The 22,091-nt window shown below is 35.9% G+C and overlaps 1 protein-coding gene across 4 annotated transcripts in view; it reads left to right on the top strand.

Annotated features, from left to right (window-relative positions):
* KIDINS220 (kinase D interacting substrate 220) overlaps positions 1-22,091 on the top strand; it is an 84,919-nt gene that overhangs the window by 19,845 nt on the left and 42,983 nt on the right. For all 4 annotated transcript variants that reach the window (XM_063330441.1, XM_063330440.1, XM_063330438.1 and 1 more), the window contains exons 8-22: positions 79-276; positions 2,338-2,436; positions 4,975-5,073; positions 5,780-5,878; positions 6,822-6,999; positions 7,504-7,668; positions 8,788-8,967; positions 9,346-9,511; positions 10,407-10,558; positions 12,902-13,191; positions 14,338-14,478; positions 15,103-15,346; positions 15,518-15,606; positions 16,632-16,776; positions 20,455-20,617. In XM_063330441.1, coding sequence (XP_063186511.1) covers positions 79-276; positions 2,338-2,436; positions 4,975-5,073; positions 5,780-5,878; positions 6,822-6,999; positions 7,504-7,668; positions 8,788-8,967; positions 9,346-9,511; positions 10,407-10,558; positions 12,902-13,191; positions 14,338-14,478; positions 15,103-15,346; positions 15,518-15,606; positions 16,632-16,776; positions 20,455-20,617 — 2,408 coding nt within the window. The remainder of the gene's footprint in view (positions 1-78; positions 277-2,337; positions 2,437-4,974; positions 5,074-5,779; positions 5,879-6,821; positions 7,000-7,503; positions 7,669-8,787; positions 8,968-9,345; positions 9,512-10,406; positions 10,559-12,901; positions 13,192-14,337; positions 14,479-15,102; positions 15,347-15,517; positions 15,607-16,631; positions 16,777-20,454; positions 20,618-22,091) is intronic.

Raw genomic sequence — 22,091 nt, 5'->3', positions numbered from 1 at the left:
TAACATCAGTGAGTGTTCTTCTGTTATTTAAACTGCTGATACCCCCTGTACAATAAAATCTGTTGTTTTTGTTTAAAGAATTCTATGACTGCGCTTATTGTAGCAGTGAAGGGTGGCTATACTGACTCGGTAAAAGAAATACTGAAAAGGAACCCAAATGTAAACTTAACAGATAAAGATGGAAATACAGCTTTGATGATTGCATCAAAGGAGGGGCATACTGAAATTGTGCAGGATCTTCTTGACGCTGGAACTTATGTGAACATTCCTGATAGAGTGAGTAAATTTTCATCATAATTGTAATTTTAGTATATATGTAATAATAATACATACTTAAATACTGGTGTACACAAATTTGTGGGTACGTGATTTCTTTGGCTTTCTAATTTTTCTGCCACCTAGGGGTATTTTTATGTATTGCGATTTTACAAGTATGTTAAGTAGAAAATGTTGCTGTGTGGAGGTAAAGATAAACTACAGAAACTACTCTTTTTCTTTGAGATTCTTGAATTGTGAGTTTCGATATGACATGGAAATGGTTTATGGTTGTATATTTGTTGTATCTGTAACATAAGGCTAATACTGAACTAACTTGCAGGTTTGGGGTGGGGGTTTTGTGTATTAATACAGGTGGTAGTGCTTAGTGGTAGTTAAAATTGTAAAACAATGTATGTTATAAAAAGAATGTATTTCATTCAGCGTGTACCTTTACTATTTACAATGAAACTTTTTACTAGGAAACTTGTATATATTAGAGGAAGACTTCAGTTCTGGGTTAAGACATGTCAGTGTAACTGTTGAAAGTTGCGCTGTGTACCTGAGCTGCGATTGCATTGTTCAGCAGAGGTGTGCAGGATGGGCAGTGACCAGAGGGTGAATCTGCTTGCTAGCCACTTGGGGATTTATTTGCTTGCTTATATACGTGCTTTGGGCTGTCTACAGCGTCCTTTTGATAGTCAGATTTTTCTGAAGTGTCAGAGGCAGACCAAGCACTGCACCCTTGGGGCTGTAAGTGGTTAGATACTTAAGCTTGGGTGCTTCTGTCAAGATCAGTGTTTTAGTTCAGGGGCTGAATGCCTGGTCCCTAAATTGAATTGCTTGGGGTTGCAGAGAAGAGAGGAAAACCTCCTAATATTTGCCTTGCAATTTTAAAAGGATTTTTGCATGCTTTTTACTGTATTTCAAGTTTCAGCTTAGTGCTTTTCTTAGATGGTTATGTACTGAGCTGGTGTTGCATGTGACAACAATTTTGATCTGAGGCACATATCAAAGCAAAACTTTAAATATTTAAGAAAATATATTACAGTCTCCCTTTTCGCCTCTTCTGTCACAAAATTCTACCACTGTCTGCATTCCTATGCTCTTAGGAAGGATAAATTATAGCTTTCAGTACAGCTGACTGTATTCCAAAAATACGTCAAACAATGGGTAGCCTTAGTTTCAGATGCTAGAGTAGATTTTGATAAGGAAAATTTCTTGGTTTGCAGCCAGGTATATGACTCTGGTTGACAGGGGTCTACTACTACCCTGAACTTTCTAGCTGAATTCCACACCTGTGAGACACACTTTTCCCATTCCATCATAAAAGAAGTGTTAGGTAGTTTCAGGATTTCATTTTCTGAAATTCTGACATATCCTTAAGTGTGTTAAAATCAGAAGCCTTAAGCAGAATTGTAACTTTTTTTTACGTATCTACAACTCCATTTATCACAGCAAAATATTTATTTCTTTTGATAAATTTGAGATAAAATCAGCCTTTTGCTTCTTTTCTTTATAACAGCATAGTGTATGTAAACAGGATAGCAGTCAAATCTGCACAAAAAAAGGGATAAAATTCTTTAAAATTGTTGAAGATCTTTTGTCAGCTGTGAAACATCTAAAGGAGACAGCCAACATTCTTGTCTGATTGTAAAGAGTTTTTATTACTGTGAGTAATTACTTGTCTGATTGTAAAGAGGTTATTACTGTGAGTGGTTGGTCTTCCTATGAAGACAGAGAACAGCTGGATTTTTTTTGTATTCATCATCAATTTGTGCTGTTACATTTTAGGATAGTGGTTTAAGCTGGACTTATTTTCGGGGTGTTTGTTTTGCCATAAATATATATTATTTCATCTCTTTGCAAAAAAAATATAAAAAAGGAGTCCAGAATATTTTCTTTTATACGCTTGTTTTTGCAGAGATAACTATTTTTTTGTATCTTTCATTAAAATGAGTGCAGATTTCTTAATGTAAATAGGCATAATGTATATTTTGAGGCTATGATTTAGTCTGTGTTGCTTTTCTTTTTGCTAAATAGTATTAATTCATCTTCAGTATTTTTTCACCATTTTTCTAGAGTGGAGATACAGTGCTGATTGGGGCTGTCAGAGGAGGTCACGTTGAAATTGTGAGGGCCCTTCTCCATAAATATGCTGATATAGATATCAGAGGTCAGGTAAGTACAACAATGTACATGTTAGAGAATTTTGAATACTAAACAATTATATTATGTTTCTAAAAACCAGGTCTTTAAAAACTTGCTCAGTCTACTCTCTAGGAAACTGGGATTCCCATCAGACATTAAAAATACATCAAGTTACTGTGCAGTTTTTAAGATAGAAGACATATGTAATCGTAACGACTTGTTAAGCAGCATTTTTTTTCGGTTAATTTACATAATGGTTGAAAAGCAGAAGATGTAAATTGAACTTATTTCATCTGCACTATTGAACAAATTTAAAATAATGAAATACTTAAACTCCCGCTTAATATTATTATTTTAATACTTAATATTTTAATTTTAATATCAATATATTAAAATCCACCTTAGATCATATCCGTTGTCAGTGCAGTTCTGTCACTATGCTTGATTGGTTCTTGTCTCCTTCGTTAACTTCCTTTCTCACATTAAGCAGTGTTGTCAGTGATTTCCATGTTTTCAGCCTACCCCTTCTTTCTTTTTTTGTCCTTTGATTAAGGTATTGTTTTTATTCTTCTACTGAAAGCTCTCTTACTCAGCAAGATACTTGTTTTTATCGTTAGATTCAACTTGCTTTCTTTTGCTTGAAGCTATTCAAATCACTCTGCTTGCAGGCACATATGTTCTGCAAATTTGGACACAAAACTAACTAGTTGCTGTGAGCTGCAAAGATTCAGTACCTGCTGTTGATACAGAGCCTCTCTGAGAGGCCAAGGAGCTTTTAGTTTGGAGAAGTAGTAGTGTAGTCTTCTAACCTGCCGTTGGAAACTGGGAATTGTGTGTCTCAGCTCCATGCTGACATGGATCTGTAAATCTGGAGCTTTTCAACGTCTTGATGTGACCAAGGCAATACAGAAGCAGCAAGAGGACCCAGCCTCCTTGGAGATGAGGAAGCTTGTGACTTCTGGCAGTGGGAGGCTGTCTGTATGGCCATTTGCAGTGGTTCATCTAGTGAATGTATTTGTGGCCTTGTTGACACAACAGGAGTGAGAATCATCAGAGGAAGATTCTGGCTGTGCACTTCAGATCTCCAGATAAGGACCAGCAGTCTCAAAATTGGTGATGAGCGCTGGTGTTTAGCAACCCCTCTGCTGTTCGGCCCTGCAGCATCTGTCTGCTAGGCAGACCTGTTCTGGGGAGATATCCTGCCTGCCCAAATCCATGATGTTCCAGAAAGATTGCTGAGTCTTGTCCAGCCTTCCAGCAACTGTGTTCCTTGCTGCTCATTCATTCACACGGACACTAGTCAGGGGAGACGTTGAGCAGATAAAACGTGACTACAGGGCTCTGGGAGTGAGTGTTGGGGCAGTGGGGGTCTTGTGGTGTTCTCAGCCCTTTTGGTAAGGAGGAAGGGCCCAGCTGTGAGCAACTGGCAGACCAGTGTCTGGCTGTGCAGCTGATGATGCTAGTGAGGAGTCAGCTTCCTCAGGCTTGTGTGTTGCTGGAAGCCACCTGACTGAAGGACAGAGGACACAAAACCCAGGTGATAAGAGAGGAAAGAAATCTTACTGACCAGGCTTGTGAAACTGTTGAGAAAGGCTTTAAACTCAGTTTGCTGTGAAGCCCATGAGTGAGAGAGGAAGAGCTGCAAATGAAAGAAGCAAGCAAAGGAGAAGGCTGCAAGGGGAACGTTGGCATTCTTGCTTAGAAGCAGGTGTACGTTCAGAGGCTTTTCTTAAATGTCTCTACACAAGTGTGCATCAAATGGAAAGAGTCATGGTGTAGTCACTAGGCTACAAAAAGATGCAGGCATGGAGACTTCCTGAGATAGCACACATTGCCGGGGAAAAAAACCCAAAACCCAGATGATACAAGCAGATTTGCAACTATCAACTATTCCCCCTGCTTCAGTGATGCAGTGTATGGCTGATCTGCATTCTGGTACTTTGTGTTGACTTTCAAATCCATCTACTTTTACAGCTTTCCAGCTTGTATGGCCTGTTTTTAGGCCAGCCGACCAATTCAATGGTTTTATTAGACTATACTGTAAAATTGAGAACAAAATGGAAATTAGTTTTTTAAAAGGCCTGGAAGTGGTCAGCACTTCCATGTTCAAATAGAAGAGAAATCTTTTTTTTTTTTTTTTTAAAAAAAAAAAAGGCTGCAGAGAAACATGACTTGCATAATTGCATAATAGGGGTAAAGAAGGCAACACTCTGGAAAAAGTTGTTTTCTTTCATTAGAAAACTTGTATATTTGAGTTACAAACAAATACTCATATGTAGTTTTGGAAACTGTTTCAAGACAGGCTAAATCTACTTGGATTGTTAAAGCTCTTTTTTTGCACAAGTTTTTAAAATAGATTTGTGTTCTCTCGCCAGATTTCCATTCCTGCTCCAGAGTTCTACTGGTGTGCCCGTTAGATTTGGTAGCATTTCCCCTAGCTGTGAGCTGTGCTAGAACTTGCTGTATTGTGTGCTGTTTTCAATATAGTGATTGTACTTTATATATAGGTTTTGAAATTAATCCAACTGAGTGAAAGTACTGACAACATTTAATACTCTTTTTTTGCAGGATAATAAAACTGCTTTATACTGGGCAGTTGAGAAAGGAAATGCTACAATGGTGAGGGATATCTTGCAATGCAACCCTGATACTGAAACATGTACAAAGGTAATGATTACAATTTTAATTGAATTGCTTTGTTTAACATGTGTTCTCAACCCCTATGTGATGTTAAGACCATAATACCAAATTCAGTTTTTGTGAAGTGTCGATACCCTGCATGCTGTAAAATAAAAAAATAATTTCTTCTGAAACACGGAATTTATTTTTATCAATGGTAACATCCCTTTAGTTGATAAACATCACCTTCTACTAAAACTCAATAGTAGGGAAAGTGTGAATGGTTTACCTCAGCATCATTGACATGACCAGCAATAAGGAGTAGAGAGCAGGTGCTACTGGAAACTGAGGAAAATAGGTTTCTGATATTACTAAGAATGAAAGTTTAGACCACAGTTTACTGCATGTGCAGGAATAAAAAAAATAGGGGAAGTAGTATGTACAGCAGTGAATTGCCTCTTCTATGAGTGTCTTTTCAAACATCTTGTATTATATCTGAATCTTGTTTTCTGTTTGACACTGTTATTAACAGAAATGTATTTTGTTCTGTGGTTCTAACCAATGTGGAATACAGGGTCTGTGATACTTTTGCAATAATGTATGTACTGAAATGTTGTTATTCACACAGTAACATATTTAAATAAAAATTCTCTTAAAAGTTTGGGACTTAATTTGTTATGCTATCACTAGTTTTTGCTTGGTTTTGAGTATACAGAAAAGATCTTTTTATTAAGCCTTTATTTTTTCCTTTTAGGACGGAGAAACACCACTTATAAAGGCAACCAAGATGAGAAATATTGAAATAGTGGAGCTTCTTCTGGATAAAGGAGCTAAGGTCTCTGCTGTAGACAAGGTAAAGACTATTTGTTTGTTTACTTTAGTATGTTTAATCATTTTAGTTTTGAAGCAGAATTTTGTAGTGAACTGTCAAGGCTAATACAGAAAGAAAGCTTCCCATATGCTTAATAATTAAGTAGACCATAACGCTTAAATACTTAGTCTCCCATATGCTTAATAATTAAATAGATCAGAATACTTAAATATAAATTAATTCCCAACATTAATATAATGAATTTTTTTTGTTTGTATTAGGGTGCTTTTAGTAATATTAAAAAAAAAAAAATTCCAGGTCAGGAATAAAAATTTCACAGATAGGAATACTAATTCTTAATACATTTGAAAAAAGAGCATAGAGAATGGTTGTTATTTGTCACTGATGTTTGGTTTTGATTAGTAGACTTTAAACCAGGCAATGCCAAGGACAAATACAATGGTTTGTTGCTGTCCTCTTATGCATTACCTACTTTGATTTTAAACCTTTTAAATACAGGAGCATTTATTTGATACTTTTTTAACCTCTTAGTATTATATTTAGGGCCAATATGTAATAACGTCGATTTCATGTAGTAAGGAAACTTCTACAGGAAAGTTTTTTGGAGAAATCTGAGCAGACATTGAAATAATTCTAACAAGCAGTACCTCTTGTTCCAAACCAGTCTCTGAATTTGATAGTAGACACTTGTTTCTAAATAGAGACTATGGTTTTCATGAACCGTAAGATATTGTTATAAACATTCAAGAAAGAAGATAGTGCCTTAGATTTAGCTGTCTTTTCTGAAACTTTTGTACTGCTTTTTCAAGGGGAAAAAATGCTTGCTGTAAGGTATTAATGCTGTTGAGAATACCTTGAGATGTATTTCAAGTAAATAATGCATCCAAAATGATGTGGAACATATGGTCTGTTCATAATCTTAGGAATTTATGTTAGATATTACTAGTTTTTCACTTAATTGCAGAAAGGAGATACTCCACTTCATATCGCCATTCGTGGAAGAAGCCGTAAACTTGCTGAATTACTCTTAAGAAATCCAAAAGATGGTAGATTGCTTTATAGACCCAACAAAACAGGAGAAACACCTTACAATATTGACTGTAGCCACCAGAAGAGTATCTTAACACAGATATTCGGAGCCAGTAAGTATAAGTATTTAATTTTATATTTTTTTAATCACTTGTATATTGAGAATTGAGTTTATTCAACTCTATATTGAAATGTGAAAAACCATTTAGTTTTTTTAGTATTCCAACTAATGGCAGAGCTTTAAAAAAATCCCTTGCAAAAAGTTCATCATTCTAAAAGCTTAACATAAATCAGATGTACCTTGTATTTTTGACTTTTGACATTGGATACTGTGCAACTTCTGTTGATTGTTTTGTTTTTACTTAGGTCTTGCTTGTGTAGGAATTAATTTCTTTAACTTTCTGTGATTTGTGGTTTTGTTTGTCTCTCTTGTGGTAAGCTGTAATGACCTTTATAATTATGTAACATTCATGTGGATGGTTTAAAATTCCTTTGAACAAGAATGTAGGAGTATATATACAAATATAGGTGAACCTGTCATGATTTTATGTATGAAAGTTGTCATATTGAAGAGATTTCTTAAAGCAAAGTTCTGTAACATAGTATTCATATTACAGGACACTTGTCTCCCACGGAATCTGACGGTGACATGCTGGGTTACGATCTGTACAGCAGTGCTTTGGCTGATATTCTGAGTGAACCAACCATGCAGCCACCTATCTGCGTAGGCTTATATGCACAGTGGGGAAGTGGAAAATCCTTCCTGCTCAAGAAACTTGAAGGTAAAATTTGATTTAGCCTTTTTTGTAGGTTCAAATTTATCTATGAAAAGCATCACAGGGGAGCTGCCAGTTTTTGCGACAGCCGTTGGTCCATTTAATGTTGTATCCAGTCTCTGTTTCTGTAATGAAAGGATTTAAATTTTAGTGTGGTCAGTTCATCCATTGGTTGCTTTGTTAATTTATACAATGTCACGACAGTCTTTAAGTGTTGCTGTCCATTGTCCTCTGGGTTTCCTGCAGCAGTGAATCTACACTTTAGGTACTGCTGAAAATATGGCTGCTGAAATATGCCTTGCTGAGGGTGTTTGTGTGTCAAATCAGGTTCAGACCTCTTTTTGCTGCATGTCATCTTTTTGCTGTGTGTCATCTTTTTTCCTTTTTTTTTTTTTTTAAGAATAAATTCCAGACTATTAATATTGTTTCTCTGTAGTATATTTTCTCTGCATCTAGTTTTCTTCCTCTGCCCCCTTATTTACTTTGAGCTTTTTGAACTTTCTGAAATGACAGAAGAAAGCAAATACAGCATATGAAGAGTGTCAATGCTTTTCACAGTGGAAATAGGCGTCTTATTTACAGTTTTGGTTTTTTTCTAACAAAGGATGTTTTTCTGAGACGTTTCAGTATGATTCAAAGTACTTTCTGCTATTTCTGTGTTTTTAAAAGCTTCTATATTAGTCAAAATGGGGTCTCTGCGTTCATTTTGTTCAACTGATGCCCCATGTCATAAACAAAAAGTGGTGTGCATTTTTGACTCATGTTTATTGTTGATATTACTTTTTTAGAACACTTTGCCATCATAAAATATGTTTTAAACTTTTGAAGGAGAATAGAAAATGGCACGGCTTTTAATATGCCTGCAAACATATGAAATCTGCAGCAGACAGTGCAAGTATTATTACTTAAATGGTTTCATACATTGCATGCATGAAAACTTAGGGTTTTGCATTAACATTTGAAGAATTCAAGCATCATTGTCTTTTTTTTTTGATGAATAATAGGGAAAAGTTATGAAGTCTACTAAAAAAGTGTTTCTTTTCAAAGATGACCATTATAATACCTTCTTTGCTTTCTGTTCTAGAGTGATTTAACATGTTAACTCGTTTTGTCTTTTTGTTTTAGATGAAATGAAGACTTTCGCCGGACAGCAGATCGAACCTCTGTTTCAGTTCTCCTGGCTTATTGTATTCCTCACACTTTTGCTGTGTGGAGGTTTGGGTTTATTGCTTGCTTTCACAGTGGATGCAAAGCTTGGAATAGCAGTGTCACTCAGCTTATTAGCAGTTCTCTACATTTTCTTTAGTAAGTCTTATTTTATATGAAGTTTGTGAAGGTTTTAATCTATTTTTGGAATGCAGTATTGTTTTGTAGACAAGCTTTGTGATTCAGAAAAAAATACTAAATATTTTTGCAGAAAATAAGACCCTTTTGCACCCTTTCCTCGTGTTTTGCATGTAATTTGTGAAAGGGCACTCCTGAAAAGAAAGAAGAATTTTGTTTATTAACTTTATTATTTTACTCTTAGGATTCTCATTTTTAGCCATAACCATTAAAAATTCATTCAATTCCTTTTACGCAACTCCATGCTTTAGCTGTTCAGATTTCATGGTTCTTTCAGCTGTAAACATTGACTAAAATATAGCCAAAACATCTTTTTTTTATTATTTTTTAATATTTTAGCTGTAATTTACTTTGGTGGCCGAAGAGAAGGTGAGAGCTGGAACTGGGCCTGGGTGTTAAGTGCAAGATTGGCAAGACATATTGGATATTTAGAGTTACTTCTCAAACTCATGTTTGTGAACCCGCCGGAATTACCAGAGCAAACCACTAAAGCTTTACCTGTCAGGTTAGTTATTTCGTTTATTTACTCTTGAATTAATAATTCAGGTTCACTCTGATATTTTTGAGACTGTGCATGTTTGTCTTCCTATGAAAAGCTGTTGAAATTCCTGTTTGAAAAACAGTAACCCTAGAAGATCATGTAGCTAAATTTTTCATTCTGAAGAAGACGATAGTGTTTTTGAGAAAAACTCTCTGCCAAAGTCAGTAAAAGTTACTGCTTTCTAGTATTTGGGGTTTTGACTATCATACTAATAAAAATTTGTAGAAGACAAAATAAGAATTCGGTTTTCTGGCACAGCTTACTGTTTCACTGATTACTTTTGTTAACTAATTGTTTTGTGGGTTTTTTTTAATTTCCCCTTAAGTAGAGCATCAGACTGCTCAAAGCTTCCAGTGTACCTGAAAGCAAGAAAATTTATGCCATGTGTTTTATAGTTTTGTTTAGTCTTATTGTTTAGAGACTTGTATTTTAGTCTCATGGTGCTTTTATGTGATCTTGTTCTGTTTTGTTTTGTTGTTTGGTTTTTGTTTTTTTTAATCCTCCATAAATATTTGCAAATAGCTTGGAATGCAATTTTAGAAATACTTGTCAATGTTATGTTTTGCATTATGAAGATATTTTTATGTTTTTACTGCCGTCTGAGGTGCCATTTTCATCTTTTTAAGAAATCAAATTTTAGAATAGGAAGTGGGGCAAAGAAGAGTTTGATAACGGGAGAAGAAACAAATACTTCAATGCTATGTAGTGTTTAAAAAAAAAAAAGTATTTAAGTGTTTTACATTTTGTGCCACTTGAAAAGACTTAGCTTCAGAGACGCAGGAAGATTTTTCGTTTTGGTTGCTAGAAAATATCTAAAGCTTTCTGAAGTATACAAAATATGTGGATTTTTCTCTTTCAGATTTTTGTTTACGGACTACAATAGACTGTCCAGTGTAGGTGGAGAAACGTCATTGGCTGAGATGATTGCTACCCTCTCTGATGCGTGTGAAAGGGAATTTGGTTTCTTAGCAACAAGGCTATTTCGAGTTTTCAAGACAGAAGATACACAAGGTTTTTATTACCTGAATGACATTTCCGATTATTCCATTTCAGTGCACTGCTATCAGGGTTCCGTTTTTCACATTATAAGCTCTTTTTAGAAACTGTTGTAGCCATGCAGCAATTCATACAGAAGGGGAAACTCTTTGCATTGTTTTGGAGAAAAAAATGGCCTGTTTTCTTTGCTTATCTTGATTTTATTAATAGAATATCTCCTGTGAAGTATAGTTTTCAGAGGTGTCAATGGAAATGCATATTTATATTGCATCCTTTTAGATGCAGCATGGTATTTTTCCATAGCAATTGAGTCATTGTGTCTGATTCAGATAAAGGGAAAAGTATACTTTTGTGTACTGCTAAAAGAAGTTTCTATTTGATTTATTAGATTTTAATTCAGAGCTTTTATGAGTGACCACTGCTTATACTGGGAAATAATAAACGTGTAGAACATGTCGATCCAAAACTATAAATTGCTGTGATCAGCACTGGTAAGATAGGATGAAATATTCCTACTTGATCCAAATGGAACAAACTATTTTCTGCTGTCCCATTTTTATATTTCTGAAGAGAATTTGCAGAACAGAGTATGATATTGTGAAGAAAGGGAATTCTTGAGTCATAGAGGATTTATTTCTACTTTGAGTTCAGTTTCAGTCAGTTACTTCTCATTTCATTTTGACCTTGACCGCAAATTGAGGAATCGGTTAGATGCTGTCTCCGCTTACAAAGTGAAACATTTAGACTCTCCTGTCGTGCAGAGGGTGGAAAAAACATGCTATTGTGCTGAACACCACTTACTCTTCTTTGTTATTTCTCAAATTCACTGAATGTTCTTTAGGAAAGCGGTATGTGGATTTTTTCACCCTTATTTCCATATTAAACGTTCTGCAGTTCTTCTCCTTAACCTCTGTGAAACGGCTTTCATGATGCTGTAATTTCTCCCAAAGTTGACTTGAGAGTGGCAGTGTAGTACTTTCATTTGTAATCTTATATTTCTCTTGTATTCCTTGGCTCTGTTGCCTTCCTGTGGTCTTCCTATTTATCTAATTGATTTTTTTTTTTATTTTATTTTCCGTTTTTGATGATCTTGCACATCTTCTCCTTGTCTCCAGATGTTTATAGGTCTAGGGTCATAGGTTTTTTCTCTCTGGGTGTTCACAGAAATTGCATATTGGTTTCTTCTTAGTCTCCTGTAACATACAGAGACAGGAGATAATTTTTTCTATGTCTGTAAACTCGCAGACAGGCCCATGCAATTGACATTTCATTGTTGATGATTCCTAAGTCTGTCTCTAATCCTGTTCTATCTCTTTCTAGCTAGAGGAAGCTTAAAGCCCTACTTCAAGATGTCTAGAACTGAATGTAATTATAACTCAGCTGTTATTCTTCTCTTCTTGCCACTCACTCCTGTCACTATGCATTTCTGTTGCTTTGTCCTGCATCACAATCCGATCTGTCACATATGTCCAGCTCATATCCCAGTCTAGGATATCATATGTGGGCTGTGTATAAACCTTGGATATTCTTTCCGTGTAGCAAACTTAAAATTTGATTTTTTCCATTCCAGTTCAAATATTGATTTTTAGCTGTTATTTTTTTTTATCAGATTATTGCTATATTCCGTTCTTTGTTATCAGCAAATGTGTACAGAAGATGTGAACCTTCTACATGTGCACATCACCAGATGTGTCCACGTCCTCAAGGCGGAGGCTACTACTTTGGAAAAAAGCTATTTCTTTGATCACTACTTCAGCTGTGCTAACCTCCAACTGCAATATTTCTTCGTCTCTTCCTTATCAATCCAACTGAAGTCAGGAGGTCTCTATTCTTTACTGAGGCCCTTGTGATCTATCCAAATCTTCCATCTGCTGTCCTCCCTTGTTTGTGTATGCTTTAGCATGGAAGAAAGGATAGTCTCAGGTTGTAGCTTGCAATTTTGATTTAGTTCTCCAGTGGCACCATTAGTACTAGGTAATGTATCGTGTTTCTGTTTAAAACCGATAATTACCTTACTGTTTTCCTAGGATTTACTTGTATGAATACACTTTACTGAGATAGGTCACAAAGGGGATGAAACCACTGATATGAAATCTATTTAATAAAGATCGTTTCCATCCAGTGTGGATTTCTTGAAACAATGGAAATAAATTGAAGATTAAAGGAATATTTCCATAATTTATAAGAATTTTGGCAAATTTAGACAATTTTTTTCACGTGTTTGTGACTGGGTGGTAACCCTGCGGTAACCTTCTGTGCAAGTTAGTGTTTTATGAGAAGTATGCAAGTTAATAGATTTTGTACTCACCTGTAATTACATTTTTACATTCATTTTAACAACAAATACTTGTTTCCTAGGTAAAAAGAAATGGAAGAAAACTTGCTGTCTCCCTTCCTTTGTGATTTTCCTGTTCATACTGTCTTGCGTTGTTTCTGCAATTGCCCTGCTGGCTATTTTTAATGTAGAACCAGCCAACATGACAGTAAATGTTATTCTTATATCAGTTACCTGTGTTGTTGGTTTGGCCTTTATCTTGAATTGTCGCACATGGTGGCAAGTCATGGATTCAGTTTTGAATTCTCAAAGAAAACGTCTTCACAACGCTGCCTCCAAGCTTCACAAGTTGAAAAGCGAGGGGTTCATGAAGGTAAGCATTTATATGAATCGACCATTAAAAGAATTGAAACAAAAACCCAAACCTGTAGCCTTCTCAAGAAGGGGCACCATTTATTTAATCGGGCCAAGTCTCGCAACATTAGAATGAACCTTGGTGAGTTTTTACTGAAGGGAATACTTCTGTTCCACTGGTAATTATGCTTTGTCTTCGTACAAGATCTGTCTGCCCAAGCAGGAATGTTAGGTTTTGATTAAGTTTTCAGTTTCTAATTTTATTTTTGCTGGGAGGAAGGTACTAGGAAGACAATTGTTCTAAATGATCAGTAGTTAGTAAAACCTTACTTTAGATCATAGGATTAGAAAGAATAACCTTTAAAATATTCTAAAGGTGAAAAAACAAGCCTAACGTTGGCTGTCTGCAAGACCTCTTTACTAAGAAAGGCAGGATAGGACTGAAAGAACATTCAAAAACGGTTCATGTATTTAATGAAAAATGGTAGAAAATACTATTGTTTAGCTGGGTTATATCTAAATTGATAGAAAATGTTCCAGAGAGTTCCTCATATGACTTATGTCATCTTAATGTGCACATTTAAGATATATCTAGTGGTGAATAGATCAGATTTTAATGTCTACCTATTAGTTGCTGAAATTAAGGCAAGTGAATTCCACCTCTGTTTTTACGCTAAGGGTGGTTGTTAAATGTGTAACTTAATGTTGAAAAACTTTATAAATTTTCAGATTGTATATCCTGAATAGGAATGACTGATTTCCTTGACTGGAAGGCAGATAGAAAATTGTAGTGTACATTTTATGCAAAGCAATTTTTGAGGATTAGCTGAAGCTACAAATACTTTTTTGTTTACTCTTGGAATACTGATTTACAGTGCATAAGTATTACTTTATTTTTAAATAACATTATAATGGATTTTAAATAAGGGTAGTTTGTTACGTTAAAGTGGAATATGGAGTTCTGCTGTACATTTTTGTGCAAATAGGAAATTAAAATTTTGGAAGTGACATTTTAGGACTTTGGGTATTTATAAGTGTTTATTTTTGTAATCTTATTGAAGTATTTTTGGGGAAAGTAGCAATCTGCAAAAGGAACTATATGCATTTTTGTGAGTTTTAAGTATTATAGACATGTCTCTTCTGTCTTTACTTTTAATTTTTATAGGTTTTGAAATGTGAGGTGGAACTGATGGCCAAAATGGCAAAAACCATTGACAGCTTCACTCAGAACCAGACAAGGCTTGTTGTAATTATTGATGGATTGGATGCTTGTGAACAGGACAAAGTTTTACAGATGCTTGATACTGTGAGTTGGATCATTTTGTAAAGATGATCTCTGGATTATCTGGGTGAACTCTTCCATAGATGAGCTCAGATACACACGATTATTGTGTATTTTCTGTAGAAAGAAGGCATACAAACAGAGTCTGTGTGTGTAGTCTTTTAACGTTTGTGTAGATTGGCGTAATTGTAATACTAAGTGTGATGGGTTTTAAAAGTTGAAAATGAAATCCCAGTAGGGACTGTACATGTTAATACTTGTGAAAAGTTGTGAAATAATCATATGTAAATTATTGAAAATTAATATCCTGTTGAAACAAACTTAGAATGTTTGGAGAATTTTTCATACCTTAGATGAAAAATACTGAAATGCTAAACGTTTGGGGGGGGCTAGGACATTACTGTGTGATCCCTTCTTGGTGATGACTTCACTGTAACTACTACTGTTAATTTGTCAAGTGTGCTTATTTCTAATTGTGGGTAAGTTCCAAACATAAGATATCTCATGTTGAAGAAACTGACATCTCTATATATCTCTTGTCCTCTCAAGTTTATAACTGAAACAGAATGAATATAAAATGTTGAGTCAGATGTTCAAATGATCCACAGTTACTATTATTAACAAGGTGTGCTGTCTGCTTTTTTACAGGTGCGAGTCTTGTTTTCAAAAGGCCCATTTATTGCTATTTTTGCAAGTGACCCACACATAATAATAAAGGCTATTAACCAGAATCTCAACAGTGTTCTACGTGATTCAAACATAAATGGACATGATTACATGAGAAACATAGTCCATTTGCCCGTTTTTCTGAATAGCCGAGGACTTAGTAATGCAAAAAAACTGATGGTAGCTTCGACAACCAACGGGGATATTCCTTATACAGATAATGCAGGTAAGGTTATGCAGGAGAATGATATAACAGTTACAAAACTAATGTTAAAAAAATCTGGGTTTTTTGGAAAAAATTAGTTAAATAATTGTCAGATAATTAGTGTTATTTTATAGATCAGTCAAATGTATACGAATGGAGAAAATGCCTGCCTTTTTGTTTTCTTTTCCAAAGGATTGCATGAAGAGGTTGACAAGAGAGTTTCTCAGAACAGTCTTGGAGACATGACCAAGCTTGGTAGCAAAACTGCTCTCAATAGGCGGGTGAGAAAGACTACTTTTTTTTTTTTTTTTTAGACTGAACGGGGATGCTGGTAATACCTCTTTTTTTTCTATTCTTTTCTTTTTTCTTTCATGTTTTTGATGATGTCAACTTGGAAAACTTACCAAACCATCTTATGACGTTAATACAAATGATCCATGTAGGAAAGCGACATTCTTAAATCAGTAGAATGATGCTCTATCAAAGAGGAAGAAGCTTTCTTGCTCCCCGAAATGTTCTTTTCGCAAATACTTAAATTTATCTCTCTGTGAATGCTGAGATGATACAGGATACCGGTAGTAGCTATGATCGATGTATGTGTGTTTATTTTGGATTTTTGTGTATAAGCCCAGTATCACTTGATCACAGGATCTTGCAACAAGGGGCAGTAATTGAGCGAATCAAGGAATTTAGGATATTATAGTTCTCGACTTTTACTGCAGCATGTCCACCACGCTTTCTTTCCTGCTTTCTGTTCTGTTTTCCCATCTTTACATAAAATCAGAAAGTGGTTGAATCAGAAAGTGGTTGAATAAAAGGTATCTAGGAAGTAGTGAAAAGCAACACACAGTCTGAGGATTCTGAGGCTTTTGAACTCCCATAGGCAGAAACTGGTGGAATTTTGTAGCAGAGAAACCTGATGTTTGCGTTAATTTTAAAATGTGATTAGTAAATGGATGGCATTAACTTTTTGTGGAGACAGTAGGAAACAATGATGGCAATACTGAAATTAGTAACCTTTTTTTACAAAGTATCTCACTGTGTCAGTATTTTGCTCCCTCAGAAATGGCATGGAAGTAAAACGTGTAACTCTTGACAGTTCTTGGCTTATGCGGAAGTCATGTTCAACTGTTACACAGCTAAATCAGAATTAAATTCTGGTAAATATTTTCATGGTATTTCATGTCGGCTTCTCAGACATATTCACAAAGGTTCTAACTTTATAATCAAGTAAAACAAATATTTCAAATACATAGAAGTTTTTGATACCAATCAGTATTCCTTGCTTCCTTTGTATCATTATCAGGATACTTACCGAAGGCGCCAGATGCAACGTACCATTACCCGCCAAATGTCTTTTGATTTGACCAAGCTGTTGGTTACAGAGGATTGGTTCAGTGATATCAGTCCTCAGACCATGAGAAGATTGCTAAATATTGTTTCAGTGACAGGTAAGTGTGTCATGTTTGTGTACTGTAAACACTATTGTGTTGTGGTTGCTGGTAGTTACACTCAGACTTTTTGGTTTGAAAACTAAATTTAACAAGTCAGTCTGCGTGTTGATTTTGAAAATCCTTCTGAAGCAAACTCTTCAAGCAAAGATAGTAGACTATTCTATGTAGACTTAAAAAATATTTGTTGTTTCATTGACTTCAGTTGAGAGGTAAATTATTCTAGTCTATATTTTTGGGAAGTCTTACATTTTTTAAATTTTGAAGTGGGATAATAAAATACATTTTTCAGTTTCTAATACTCTAATGTGAACAAAGCTCGTAGTGCTGGTACCTTAAAAGGTAAACTGCGAGGCAAAACCAGGTATGTATCCTTTTCACTCTTGCAAGGTATATTTGAAGTCCTTTTTCCCTAAATGGTTGTCTGGGGCTGCTGATGAAAGCATTTTGTGACCTGTTTTCCTTCAACAAAGCACGATCAAGACATTGGTATCTTTGAGGTTTAAAAATTGGAAACAACTGGAAAAGCTGTTATGGAAGTCTAATAAAAGTCATGTTTCATGCAGTAAGTGAATGGGGAATGTTTATTTACTGTCTTTTCTATTACACTAAAAGGCACTGAGTAGCCTTACAGCTAACTGGTTCAGAACAAACAAATTGAGTTACTTTTCACACTGTATATAGTGAAGTACATAACTCTGCAACAGTATTATGTGGATGCGGGAGGATTACGTGGATTCAGAAAACAATTAAATATCTGAAAAGTAAAATTCATCAAGTGCGAATAGAAAACAAGCAATAAACCACAAATCACCAGGGGCTGGAACAACAAAAGAGAATATTATTTTTCCCCAGGTTCTGAAGCTTTTATATAAGATTTGCTATTGTGCAGTATGAGGCTTCTGGGAACTTGGACCTTTACTCAGAATTGGCTTGATCTTTAACCAGAAAAAAATGCCCTGTCAAAAGCTTGAGCTTAATTTCAGTATCCTTAACTATTTTTTGTATTGATGTGAAAGCCAATACCAGCTTTTTCAAAAGGATCAAATTTCATGTTTTCTCTACTCCAGGCTTTGTATTCTGAATGTTTATGATTAGGGTGTGGACCCTTGTAGGAAACTGCCATTCACCAGGTGCTAGTGAAACACTTTTTTACTGTGAGGGTGACTAAGCATTGGCACAGGTTGCCCAGGGAGGTTAGGGAGTCTCCATCCTTGGAGATATTCAGAAGCCATCTAGACACAGGCCCGGGCAACTGACTGTAGATGGCCTGGCTTAAGCAGGGGGGGTTGGACCAGGTGACCTCCAAAAGTCCCTTCCAACCTCAACCATTCTGTGATTCTGTGAAACAAATAATATTTACAATTTCTTGGACTAACTGGAAAATGTAAAGGATTCACAGATATGCCAAATGTATTGTCTTTAATACTTAAAAATATTTTAGTACTATTTAGCATGCATATTTAGTATATTAAGTTAGGTTCGTTCTACAAGATGGGTTACAAACAGGAAGGTTAATTCAGGAGAAATTCTTGCCACTGGTAAGCAAGGTTATCGGCTCATAAAATAATGAGTAGCATAATGATTGAAGAGACAGTAAACAGTTCTACCTACAGCTGAGTTGAGGAAAGGACAAATAGTGCTTTTAAAATTTGAAACAGTTGAAAAAACGTTACGTTTACTATACAGATATTTCTGATTTTGTTTTGTTTTTTCTCTATCTAATCTTGCATGCAATTGTAGTTTTTTCCATTGACACACTAGGTATCAGTGGTGTCTTTAAGAAGAAGTGATGCACCTTTGAGCTCTTCCCTTACAAATTGATCCCACTTATGGCTTTGTACATTACACTTTAAGGAGGGTGTTGCAAGATGACATTGATCCTATTCTTTACAGCTTGGGTGCTGCAGAACTCTTCCCCTGAATAAAATGGAGTACTTGTTTTTATGCCACTTTAGCTCTTCTAATCTGAGTTCCTGGTTTCATGATAAAGGATCTCATTAAATGACGGGTAGTACAGTACTACATTGTACAAGTGGAGAACAGAGTGAATATTACGGTGTTTTGAAGGAAAAGGGTTCTCCTCTTGTTTTTTAGTTATTTCAACACAAATCAAATTGTCACAAGCTCTGGATTATGTTAATGAAAATAGAATCTCTAAAACTTCTGATTTTGCCTAATAACATTTGATTGCTAGGAAGACTACAGTACGATGCTACCAGTAATACAAGCAATAAAAGATTATGTTAAATGATCTTTGCCATTTCTAGAAATATGACCTATGTCTTTCTACGATAACATTTAATGCTCAAGTAAAAAATCTTCTTAATTTTCTAATGAGAGCTGGATCATTTGAGAGAGAATTTTAGGAAGGAAACTTTCACAGACACAGAAATATCACAGTCGCCTGCGGGCATATCAAGGATTGGTTAAACAGACTTGGCATTAAGTTCTGCGTTGGGTGATTGTAGCCATTGCCTACACTGGGCGCAGTTCAGAAATCAGCCTGTCTCTGCTGCGCAGCACGTAGCTGGAGCTAGGAAACCTGCTGCAACCATCTCAGGTCACACTTAAGGTGTTTGCTTTACCGATAGATGTAGATAGTAATAATACAGGCCAAAACTGAATTGTTTCCTGCTGATGCATTTGGTTGCAGAAACCTACAGCAGCAGTATCAATGCTGCATCCACTGCCCAACTTAACATTGCATTTGTGATTACTTATTTCCAGCATGCCACAAGTTAGGTGGGACTGGTTCAGATCTGGTGCAGTGCTGAAGTAGTTGTCTCAGTAGGAAGTATGATACTGAGAACACAGTTGATCATTTGTATGTGACAACAGACTTAAAATTCTCAGCTAATCTTTTAAATAACGTGCCAACTCTTAGCATTGTCGTTACCATTTGTAGCATGAAATGTCTGGTTTCATGCTACAAATGAAATGGCAAATTATAGTGCAGATGTGAAAGTATAAAAAAATCACAAACTGTTAGTTGTAAAAGCAAACAAACAAACCCTTTCAGGAACACTTTTAGTGTACTATAATCTGGGGTTATATATGGTGATTTCATGAGCAGAGCCTTCAGGCTGTTATACGTCACCACCAATATTAATAATGCAGTTCTAGAAAACTTGCTAAAACTTGAAATGCATAAACTGTGGCATTAACTTTTTCTGTTTTTTTGAAATAACTTTATTTGTAATTCATACCCCGCCTTATTAAGTTAAAACACTCTTTTGTTTATAGCTTTGAATTTTACTTTATTGGCTATTGAAGGTGGCAGTTCTGTGCCATCTAACTTCTTTTGGCCATATTTCGTATGCCAGTGCACAGATGGTCTTCCACAGTATCAGCATGATTTTTGTGTTTAGAGTGAGAAATGAATGCTGTGTGAAGTTCTCTATTGAGTTTTGTTAAAGTAACTTAAGATTTCACCTGTAACAGGATCATAGTAATTAGTGTTTAACCTTGAGCTGAAGTTGACAGTTTTGGAGAGTCTCACATTCTGACCAGTGTTTGCAAGAAGTTTTATTAGGTTGTCAAATGATATTTTTAGATGCAACTTGATATGATTTTGAACTTACTGAGCTAAAAATATAGAGAGGAAAAAAAAAGTACCATTCCAAAGGGGGGAAAAAATCGTCTGTATTTTTTTTCCCTCCTTCCCTGTTATATTAGGTCGTTTATTGAGAGCTAATCAGATCACATTCAATTGGGATAGACTGGCTAGTTGGATCAATCTCACAGAGCAGTGGCCGTATAGAACATCGTGGCTCATACTGCATCTTGAAGAAACTGAAGGTGTTCCGGATCAGCTGACTTTAAAAACCATCTATGAGAGGTAGGTGTTGTTCTGGTAATGGTATGTATTTTCAATGATTAAGATAGTGATCATTATTAATGATGATAAGAATAATATGGCTTTCAAACAGCTACCAAGTTGGAATCGAAAACTCCCACAACCTTACTCCTTCTGTTAACTTTCAGAAACTTTTAAATGACTTTCATTGCTATTTAATGCACCGTGTATGAATGCGTGCTTTGTATTAAAAACAAAGAGAATTATACTGGAATTCTTTCACAGATAGCTGGCTGTGCTTCTGTCTCTGATGTAATTTTCATCTCTACCTGTCAAGCTAGAAGGTTGGGTTTTTTCCCCCTAGTTAGAAATCTGAACTAAGCTCTGCAAAAACTGCCTTTACTGGAAAAGATCTCTGAAGGTTTGGTGCTTGGCAAGTGTGCTTGAGGCTACGGCAGTGCCTTGTGCTGCAGTTAAGGAATATGAAAAGGAAGCATGACTTTCTCCATTGCTGATACAAGTTGCTGTCGGACAGAGCTGTCTGGGTTTTGCAACTTGGAGCAAATGGTCCCTGTCTTGCCAGTGAACATGTCTTTCCAGAACCTGTCTGCATGTAAGAAAGGACTTGTGGATTGTGACAAGTGGCCTGATGACAGCGGGAGTAATGGTAGAGCAAGAATGTGACTGGAGTTGGGCCTATAGGAAAGAAGCAGAATCTGAGAATCAAAGGCAGTGAGAGAAAAGAAGCATTTGACTTCTGTAAGAAATAACTGAGATCAAGTGAAAAGAACAGCTGAGGTAAAGAGGGAAGACTGGGATTGATTGAACAAGTTGCCAGAAAATCTAGAGACTTTGCAGGGTCCAGGGAAAGAATGGAGCGGAGAATGAACTTGGACAGAAAATTTTGGGAAGGTACCCTGCACTAAGAGCCAAGGAATGGGAGAAGATGAACTGGATGAGGGTCTGGGATGGGCTGGAAATGGTTGAAATGTTGAAAATGGAGTTAGGAATGATTGGGAAAGACAATTGGAATGGGTTGTATTAGAAAAGGAAAGTCAAAGTGGGGTTAAAATCTGAACGCAAAGAACCCAGAAGGTAGGGGGACAAGGGTGGACTGTGTGTGACGAGGCTGAGGACTGAAGATAGACAAGAGGGCAAGTAGTAGCCTGGAGTTGCTTCAAGTTGGGGGTTGTTGCTGAAATATCAAACTTCAGAGGTAAATAAGTGTGTGATTAGAAAACACTTCCCTCTAGAGAATGGATCCAGTTTCTGGATTTTGCATTTCCTCTGTGAGTGTGAGATACCTATGAAATCATAGATTAAGGAATGGGAACCCACCTCTCCATTGTGGGTTCACATGGCTAGTGTCACAAATGTTTATGTGATCAGGTAAGTACAATAATTCAGAATGATCAGGGATTCTCTCTCCTGTCCTGCTTTCCAGTACTCTTGCTGTAGTATTTCTAACTTATCTTTGTTTAGGTTTGCTGTATGGCATGTTTCATAATATTTTATT

The sequence above is a fragment of the Chroicocephalus ridibundus genome, chromosome 3 (assembly GCF_963924245.1).
Source record: "Chroicocephalus ridibundus chromosome 3, bChrRid1.1, whole genome shotgun sequence".
Taxonomy (NCBI): Eukaryota; Metazoa; Chordata; class Aves; order Charadriiformes; family Laridae; genus Chroicocephalus; species Chroicocephalus ridibundus.
This window is presented reverse-complemented; position numbering and strand designations above follow the sequence as displayed.